This window comes from Centrocercus urophasianus, unplaced genomic scaffold, assembly GCF_019232065.1.
Source record: "Centrocercus urophasianus isolate 14NV4802_14NV808 unplaced genomic scaffold, USGS_Curo_1.0 seq_24, whole genome shotgun sequence".
NCBI classification, from domain to species: Eukaryota; Metazoa; Chordata; class Aves; order Galliformes; family Phasianidae; genus Centrocercus; species Centrocercus urophasianus.
Genome location: NW_024884800.1, coordinates 300,432 through 310,474, shown reverse-complemented (window position 1 = coordinate 310,474; position 10,043 = coordinate 300,432). Strand labels below are relative to the sequence as shown.

The window sequence follows — 10,043 nt, the reverse complement described above, 5'->3', positions numbered from 1 at the left end:
CTGCAGTCTCAGTGCTGAATGTCCAATACTGAAATCCTCTGCCCATCCGCCCTGCAAAACAGCCTCGGGGTGGTATCCAGTCCCAGGGTCAGCTCATACTCCAGAATTAGTCTGCAGCACAGCAGCTTTCATTTCAGAATTACAGCGAGAGCCATAGCTTAATATTTCTCATGAAATGATCAGAGTTCCTACTGTTGCCATGGTTATTTCATCGAAGCCTGAGCTAGAAGAACGTTGAAAGAAAACATGAAAAGACAGAGCTCATCTTCTCACTGTGCACACAGTGCTTTATGCACAGTGGGATCAAGTTGGACATTTAGATTTGGTTTAAGGGACCTCTGCCTTGGGGCAGCACATTTCTGTGGGATTTCTTTGACCCTTCAGACTGCGTGAAGCAGCACGTAACAAACATCAGCCCATCAGCAGCAGCAGCCTGTGGGTGTATGTCTGAAATTCCTGCCTTGAGGAACACAGGGTTGGAGCAGCCTTATGCTCTCACAGTGCTCTGCAGGTGTCTGGGTCCCCCCTGCCATATAGCCATGCTTTTTAAGCTCTCTGTGACCAGAACAAAAGGCGGCTTGTTTTGCTGCACGCTGGCCCAGCACCATCTCCAGGTGGGACCCAGCACCAAGCTGGCTCTGCCAGTGCCCTTGATGGCTGCAGGCTGCATTAGGAGCCGTGCATGAGCCAGTGCCAGTATGCCATTCCCATTCCAGCTCCTGTGCTGCTACAGAATGCTTCTGGGGACAGGATGTAGCTTTCCATTTTCGATTGTTTCTTTGGGAAACATTCGCTTTTGTGGGTATTTTTGGTCAGGACAATATAAATAGCCCATAAGAGATGTGCTCCTGCAGGTTGAAATTCCAGGTGAATGCCAAACTGCAATCCATAGATGATGCCAATGGGTATCAGAATCAGCTGAACAGCCATGAGCAGCAAAAAACTCTGTGGGTCACTGAGCCCTTGCCTGCTCATTACCCAATGAAGGCTGTTCTCAAGGTTCACTTAGCACCACTGCTACAGCACTAGGCACTGGGTACCTTTTCTTTTGCTTATCACCTGGCCTGAACCCCATTACCTATCGACAAATAGGGAGTAAACCTTGTTTTCTTAAGGGCTCCTGTAAGAACATACTGGAGAAGCTTAGCAGCAGCCTTCTACAGCTGAGCAACCCCTCACCCAAGCACAACCTGGAAATGTGCAGGCAGAAATGGCTCCTGCAGCCCCCATGCAGCTTCTGAGGAGCAGTGCGATGGGAAGGGGCATCATGGCCAGGCAGGAGCACTGCTTCTCTGTGCCTCTGTTCCACACTGCAAGCAGAGTCACACAGCAAATCTGGTTTCTGTCTGCTTTGATATCCTTTGTCTCTCTGTATTTTTTTCCTCTTTCCTTTATTGTCTTCTTTTCTCCATTTGCCTCCCAAGTACAGCTAAATCAAGCTATTCTTCTCAAAACTGTAGAAAGCCTCCCCTTTAACTGTGATTCAATTCAGTTGCCTCAATGAATCTCTTCCACAACAATTAGTAATTATCTAGAATTATTTAATTCTCCAGTTGCTGAATGCTACAGCCCTGATGAATTATTTTGTGGCCTTTAATTCAGTGCCTGTAGGTTTGTTTGCAACGTAATTTAACAGAAATTAAAATAAATTCTCAGTGAACCAAATGACACGAGGTCTGACATAGAGATGGAGCTCTACAGCCCCAATACAGTGCTCTGCTCCACCAGCACACAGCCTGGGCTGGGAGCAGGGCAGGAGGAGCAGCAGGACTCAGTGTGACACCCACCGCTGACTTCCCCTTACCCTGCTGTAATGCTACAAAGGACTTTGGCTGCAGCAAGCTAGGATAAGCCCAAGTGCAGCAGCCCTGGATGCAGAATCTACAGAAAAAAAGCTGTTTACCTTTACAAGGCCTCAAGTACACAGGGATCTCCAGAGAGATACCCTCACCTCCACTGCCAGCCCTTCAATGAGGTCTGGGCAGGAGTGGATCCTGGATCCATCCCTTCCACCACTCAGTGGCATTGTTTGACTTGAGCTCCCCCGGTTGGCCCTGCCTTCCCACCAGGTGCTGCATCACTTCTTCAAGCCCTGAGTTAGCATTTCTGCTACACCTGCACTCAGCTGGGAGGCTTTAGTATGAATTACCTGGGGGAATCCCTACAGATAAGGTTCACCTGGCTACAAGGGTCCTTCTTTCAGACGTGTGCCAAACTCCGTCCATTGCCACCCTTGCTCACAGGTCAGTGTTGGCTGTCGGGATGAGCACAGCGGAGCAAACGCTGTTTGATGAGGGCCCCTTCGTGCACCCAGCTCGCTCCCCCCAGGCCTCGCGGCAGGACGCGGCCAGGGGCGGCTGCGCGGCGCTGCGCGGCTGAGCTGTGTGCCGGCACATGCACAGCAGGGCTCTGAGCTCCGCACGGAAGCTCTCATTCAGCCAGCAGTAAATGAAGGGATTGTAGCAGGTGCTGCTCATAGCAAACCAGTGCAGGGCAAAGTAGAGCGAGTTGTTGGTCTTAATGCCCAGGCTGGAGATGAGCACTACGTAGCAGTTGAGCGGAAACCAGCAGACAGCAAAGACCACCACAACCAGCACCAGCATCTTGATGCTCTTCTTCTTGTTCCTGTGGTGGGCGACGTACTGCTGCGTGGTGACGTCACCGATGGCATTGCGCAGCCACAGCTTCTTGGCCAGGCGCGTGTAGGTGGCGGTGATGACGAGCAGCGGCAGCAGGTAGAGGAGCAGGAAGGTGGACAGGTCCAGGTACTTCCAGACCAGCTCTGCAGGCTCAGGGAAATCCGGGAGGCACAGACTCCGCACGGTGGCTTCCCTTGAAAACAAGGAGGTGTGTGTGTAGGACGTGGCCGTGCGGATGGGCGCTGCTCATTTGGCAAAACGTGCTGAGGTTTTTGCAGCCCCATAGACACAGCCTATGTGGTGCCAACAGGGAAGGGGCAGATATTGCTCATCTCAAGTGATAAAGGTCAATCAGAGCTGTTTCCCTGAAAACCCTCTCCTTGTGCCCATCACCCTGAGGCTTATGCTCGTTTCTGCATGCTTTTGCTGCCTTCTGCCCTACGTTATTCTGCTGTCCCAAAAAAAGAGAACCTGAGAAAGACAGTGCAGAGCTCCCCCTCGGAAGCTGCAGCAGATTTTAATTCAGTGAGGCCCTCACATCCTCTTAGAACGACAAAAAGTTGCTCCTGAGGGCTTTTTTTTTTTTTTTTTTTTTTTAACTTAAACTCTGTTTTAACTTCTGGTGACTAGATAAGACAAAACAAGGATGTTCATATCTGACAGATTAATTAAATACAACTCATCCATTCAATTCAGCACAACAGATCCGTGCTCTGTCGGCACTTCTCACTGCACCTCCACACCACAGAGAACAGGAACACTGAGTGTTCCTGCAGACATCGAAAACAAAAATGCATTAAGAGAAAGGGACACTCACAGATCTATTTCCTGGTGATGTTTTCTCCTCTTCTTTCCTTGTGTCCCTGCCTCTTTCCTCTTGTTCCACTTTGCCCTTTTCAAACCTTGTCCTCTGTCCGCTTGTCTCCATCAAGCTGCACTATTTGCTGCAGTACTGATTAATACCTGTAATATCATGTTCTCAGCTTTCGGAGTTGGCTTTTGTGCCACAAATAGAAGGTTAACTGGAAATGGGCAGCACTGAAGGTGCGTGCAAGGCAGGGCACAGCAAACTGAGAACACGAGGACGTGGAGGACATGGAGGACCCAAGGCCACTCAGCAGGACACGCAGCCACACATGGGCAGCACGGAGAGGCCACATGCCCACCGTGGCTCTGGGCACAGCTCTGAGCACGGCTGCATCCTGGCTCCTGGCTAACATCCCAGGGAAGCAGCTCCTGCTGCTGTCAGCTCCCAGCCATGGGATCTATTGCTGGTGACATTACCACCAGCATTTTTACTGAATGGAAAACAACGATGAAAATAACGTGTCCTGGAAGTCCTTATATTGCCAACTGCCCCATGCCAGCCTGAGGCTGGGTTTCCTCTAGGCACACCGAAGGATGAGCACTGACAGGTGCAGTGAAAGAGATAGTGGCATTTGTTCATTCATAAGCAATTTGTTGGGTAATAGCCTGAGCGCAGCTGCAGAGCAGTGCGGGCACTGGAGTAACCCAGCACTCTGTTTACAAAGTCTGAGAGCTGAAGATCTCATATCCCCCTGCAAGACACCTCTTGGGCACATAAATCACAGCACGAGCAAGGAGGAGCTGTGGAAGCCCACGCTGCACTCCCGTTTGTGTAACCCATCCACAACCACTATAAAAAGCCATGCAAGGAGGTGAATGGGCCCCTACAGTGCTGATAGGAATGGCTGTGCTGCAGGAAGACATTCCAAGCCATGAGTGCCCTCAGCAGACAGCACGCAGAGGGGAAGATAAGAGTTTGGTTTTTGTTTCTTTACTTTCTTCCAGTACCTCAGAAGACTTCAGGTGGGTTTGAAGTTCCACATCCCCTCCTCTCAATAAGTTTTCGTTGTGTTCAGCCCAGCAAGGAGCTCCCCGTGCTGTCAGGCAAGCGCAGCAGCACACCCAGACCTGCCACCCCTGCTGCAGCACTGCTCTGCTCATCAGCCCTGCACTGCAAGAAGAGAAGTAGTGTTTCTCTTCTGCTTCTCCAGCTAATGTAACACCGTGCAGAGCAGCCTCCTGCTTTGAGGAAGGTTCCCCTGCTGCACAAATCCAGGGATAAACACCGAGGAGCCACAATGCATGAATCAGCACATGAAGTTGGGGCTCAGGCCTGGCTGACTCAGAGGCACTCCTACCCCTCCCTGCCTTTCCTGCTCTGTGCAAGTGCAGATGTACTGCAGATGTTTACACATGCGGTTCACTTTCTCTTCCAAACCACAGCACCTGCTCTCTGTTTCCTCCCTGCCTGCGCATGGGGCCACACAGACACAGTCCTTCTGGGACTACAGAGCTGACAGTGTGCTAAGGGACGAGAAATGGACCCTGGGGGAAGCCAGCCTCTGGGAGACAAACCCACCAGGCACAGAGAACCAGTGAGCGCCCCACAGTGCGGCTGTGCCTGGGTGAGGGGCTCAGACTGGCCTCCTCCTGGGAAAAAATGAAAACAAAGCGAGGTTCCACGCTCTTGTGCGCCAAGAGGCTCTTCACTGCAGGCAAGCCTCTGCCACAGGAAATGAGATTTCACTGACACACAGAAATTCCACGGATGGCATCGAGTGCCGCAACGTCTCCCCACAGCTGGGACTCCTCCACCCCCACACTAAGAGCAGAAAGCTCACCTGTAGTTGTACTGGAAGAGCTTCTGGTAGATGGCATGGGGCAGGGAGAAGCAGGCAGCCAGCAGCCAGATCACAGCGATGCTCAGTGCTCCTTTTGTCAGAGACATCCTTTGCTTGAGTGGGTTCAGAATGACCTATAACACAGACTGCACGAGGCTCTTGTCTCATGGGAAAGCAAAGTCCTTCCACCAACACACACATGTATAACACATACATATATATATATGATTTAATGCTATTTAGAAAATAACAGCCATGATTAGGGGAAAGTCCTGCATATCAGAGTGACCTAGAAAATGGGAAACAGTTAATTTCTCAATCTGCTCAGAAGTGCTTTCAGATAAACTTTTTCCTCTATTTCTTTTCCGGGAGAATCATTTTCTTTAAATTTTGTAAAAATAAGTGGAAAAAAATAATCCTGTGCAAATTTCTTCACTTCTGGGTACATCCTTCCATTCAGTATAAATTACGTAAAGAAGCGTGGTTTATTTGAGCTGAGCCCTCTGCCCATCTGGAGACATTAGCTTAGCCTTCATGAAGCTTCCTGAGTTAGATGAAAAGATTTCAGGAGCTTATAGAAGCTCAGCATATGAAAAATTCTGTTTTGGTAGAGGAAAGGAGAGCAAGTGCCTGATAGAAGTGCACAGCCTGGTCTACCTTCTCCTTCCTGCTCTCGCAATACATGGAGCGCTCAGTGCAGCAGGCAGGTGATGCAGTCTGGCAGCAGGCAGTGATGAGCAATGTCTTCTCACAGCTCCAACATGCCCCCAGTATTCCCACAGCAGCCCCTCACCCTGCTGCTCCAGCATCAGTCCTGCAGTTACACTTCACCAACTGGGATTGCTTTTTACTGATGCAGAGAGCTGAGAACCTCTGCCACCTCAAAGCACCCTGCAGCTCAGTGGTGCAGCAAACAGCTAGTGCTGTTTGAGAACACAAGAAGCAGGCAATCAGGTCAGAATTTAAGGTCAGGATGTTAGATGTGTTTTACCTGTTTGACTTAGAAAGCTGAAAAGCTTGAAAATATCCCCTGCATAGCTGAACCACTGCTTTGCTTTTGGCAGTGGCTCTGCTGCCTTTCAAGACCCCCACTGCAAACAAAACCATGCACACCTATCAGCCATGCTATGGCAGCTTGCTTTAACCACCACAAACATAAAGCTCAGCTGGCATCGAAGGGGCTTGGGAGGAGCTGTGCAAGAAGGTGTGGGAGAGCAGGGCCTCACCTGGTGCCTGTCCAGGGCGATGGCTGCCAGGGTGAGCGTGGAGACGTGCAGCGAGCAGTACTGCACGAAGCGGCTGACATGGCACATCGCCTTCCCAAAGATCCAGGTGCTGTTCACAAACCGAACCTGAGGAGAAAACAAAAGCCATCAGCAACCAAACTCCCAGGGAACACCTTGGGCTGCACCTGACCTTGCTGCTGCCCTTTGGCTGCTGGGCAGCTCACCCAAAATCCACGAAGCAGCAATGTGGGATGTTGAAGCACCCTTACATAAGAGCTTATAAGTTAAAATATCGAGTTGAAATGAGTGGTGCTGTTGCAGCCCACCCAGCTTATCCATATAAATAGCATCTACAAACAGCAGTAATTACTTCTTTATTATACCAATAATTACATTTGGACAAAGTGGCCATGCCCTGCTCCTGTGCCACTCCCTGCACATCTGGAGGGCTTTCACTGAAGTCTTTACCTAGCTGCTCACTGTGAGGGACTTGGCTGTTTTTCCCCCAGCTACGACCAGCAGCCACATTGTTCTGAACCCTTGGATTTAAAGTTTGACTTTGCAGTCCTGCTGCATGCATGTTATCGGTTCTGACAAACCCAGACATCCACTCTGCAATCCCCAAGCAGCTCTCCTGACCTGCGGCAGTTTGTCAGCACACCTAGAGAGACTTCAGAGTCCTTTAGGAAACAGAGTCCAACAGAGCCAAGGGAGCCCCCTGTTTGCTGGACGTTGCTTTACCCGTGCAGCAGAGCCATCCATTAGGCTTGGCTGTGTTGGGTTCACACCTCAGTTCTAGCACAGCAACCACCAGACTGCACATTTCTGGGGCGAGTGCCCCTGGCCAACAGGACTGCCCTGCGTGCCACCTACCAGAGTGAAGGGCGTGTTGAGCAATGTGATCATGATGTCAGACACAGCCAGGTTGACGATGAACAGGCTGGTGGCCGAGTGCATCCTCTTGTTCTTCAGCACCACATGGCACACCAGCACGTTCCCAAAGAGAGACATGATGATAATCACTGAGTACACCACGATCAGGAGAGCCTTCACAGTTGGTTTCTGGGATTCTGGCTCGTATCGAGCCAGCTCCGCAAACTTCTCCCACTCCACAATGCGGCTGTCTGTCCAGTTGAAGGCAGTCCTGTTGGTTGCTTGGTAGATGGACATGAGTTTGGTCAAGGAATAGTAACGGTCAAACTCCTCAAGATAAGCTGCTATCTGTGCCTGGTGGGATGGAAGCAGCACGTGAGGCATGGTGGGTGAACACAGGTCATTGCTCAGCAGGGCATCACCGGACTGCCGACACAGCAGTGGCCCACCAGCCACACCTGCTCAGCTCTCTGGGAAGCTGGTGAAGATGCAGCTGGCACTGCGAGCAATGCCTGTAGGTGCACAGCCTCAAAGGTGCAACAGGCTCCCAGGGAGCAGCACCAGGGAGAACTTACAGCAGAGGCCTCTGCACAGCGCTGGTTTGGGGCTGTGCACTCCCAACTCCTCCGCATACCAGGAGCTGCAATAGCTCCACAGGTGGGCTGGAGAGATTAACTCATTATTACACAGAGCACATGTAGGAATGGGCATTTGTCAGGTTGTTTTTATTCGTTCTCAGATGAGTGCACTTTTCCTCCAACTTTCAGGGAAGGATGTTCTGGTGCTGCTCTCATCCCATACTTCAGAACAGTTGTTTCTTTTCTGCTGAAAGATTAAACAAGTTCATTTAGGGTGTCATTTTTGAGATCACAGCTAGCTGTTGTATGCACCTAACCCCAGCAATTACCCTGGAGTTGTTCAGAACTTGAAAAATCACATCAGAAGTTAACTTCAGTCTATCTCATACTAAAAAAAAAAAAAAAAAAAAAAAACAAACAGCTAAATTCTGTTCAGTTTCATCTCCAGTGAGAAAGCAATCTGCCCAGCAAAGGTAACACTCAGCAGTAAAGAGGTACACAGGTCAAAAAGCACCCTCACAGCATATACAAACCAGCACACAGCATCAGAAAACTCATCAGGCATAAAAATCACTACTTTCTCACCTCTCAACCTCCTTTTCTCGTTTTTAGGTATTTCTGGTGATTTCAGATTGATCTGTTGTTGTTAGGAACTTAAGAAGCACTCATACCATTACATCCAGCTATGCAGCACACAGGAGGAGAAAGTTGTTAGGAAAGCATCAGGATTTCAGCAAGGAGATGCCTTGCTTTTGTGCCCCATGGCTGTGTACACAAATAGTGATCTCGTATGGAGGGCAGGATTAAGAAGCAGCATTCTCGGAGCTGCAGAAACTCACCAAGATGTCAGGAGGCCGCAATGCTCACCCAGCAATGCAAGCATCCAGAACTGCACCCACCTGGGTGGATGCCCACCGGGGTGCTGAAGGGCCCACAGTGAGGACCCCGTGCTATCACACCAAGGAGCTGAGCCAGCCCAAAATCAAACAAGTGGTGTTCCCAGCTGCTGACCCGGCCAACCTCATGGCTTATTTCTCCCAAGAGAGGCTCAGGAACAGGAGAGCTTAAGGAGATGATGGAGCTGTGACCTGATTTTCCAGCATGGAACTCCTTAAGAATTTCTGTATCAGTCAAACATGGCTGAAGCAATTGTTGGAGCTCGGCACTGGCTGCAGCCTCAAGCAGAGCAAAGGTGCAGCAGGGACAGCATCCTGCTTTCCTGGGGAGGTGCACGCACTCTGCACCACGGTTTAATACAACAAGCGTTCAGCTTGATAACTCCAAGTAACCCGAAGGATCAGAGAGGGAAATTCCACCCAGCTCAGCCTTCCCCCGCCCTTCTGCCCCGGGTGCCTGCAGGCGGCCGCAGCACCCACGGCTCCAGCTCAGCCCTTTCTGTTGCAGAAGCGCTCACCTTTCATCACAAAGAATTTAAAGGCACCTCAGCGACAACCGTCTGTACGATCTGAACTCTAAACACAAACCAACGCTTCACCCCCCGAACCGAGCAAGCCTCTAGGGAAGAGCACGCAGGGCGCAAAGCGCGAGTTAAACGCGGTTTCCCAACAGACTCCAACATAACAGAGGGAGAAAAACTCCCCGCCCCTTACCGGCTGTGCCGCCGCCGGCTGCTCCGGCTCGGACCCCCTCGGGCTCGAAGCTCCGCCGGACCCGCGCAGCGCGGAGCCGCCGCGCCCCACACGTGCAGCCCGGGTGCAGCTCCGCGCCCCTCTGCGCTCCTCTGGCTTTAGCGGAGATCGGCGCTCGGAGGCAGAGCCCGACGGCGCGCCCCGTGCCGGGCTGTCGGAGCGGTCGGAGCACGGCGGGGAGCGCGATTCGTCCGCGGGTGTGCGTGAGGTTCATGAGAAAGCAGCGCCGCGGCTCGGGGAGCGCTCTCATGTATCGCCGCGCCGTCGGTGCGCACGTGCTTCGCAGGTCAGGCAGAGTGAAGCTTCCCGCACGGAGCGCTGTGGGAACGCTCCGCTGCGGCTCCCGCGCAGAAGGGGAGAGCGTAGGTCGCTCAGAATGTTGTGCCTCCTATTGCTACAGTCAGAAAGGTTAACGTGGTGGAAAGGTGAT

At 51.5% G+C, this 10,043-nt stretch overlaps 1 protein-coding gene across 1 annotated transcript; it reads right to left on the bottom strand.

Annotated features, from left to right (window-relative positions):
* Positions 1–593: 593 nt before the first annotated feature.
* LOC122163695 (probable G-protein coupled receptor 83) lies at positions 594–9,629 on the bottom strand. Its single transcript, XM_042825115.1, has 6 exons — positions 9,575–9,629; positions 7,962–8,211; positions 7,387–7,740; positions 6,514–6,639; positions 5,288–5,421; positions 594–2,832 (listed from the first exon to the last, which is right to left on the bottom strand). The coding sequence occupies exons 2-6, from the start codon at positions 8,016–8,018 to the stop codon at positions 2,238–2,240; spliced, it is 1,266 nt and encodes a 421-aa protein (XP_042681049.1). The 5' UTR covers positions 8,019–8,211; positions 9,575–9,629; the 3' UTR covers positions 594–2,237.
* Positions 9,630–10,043: the final 414 nt, after the last annotated feature.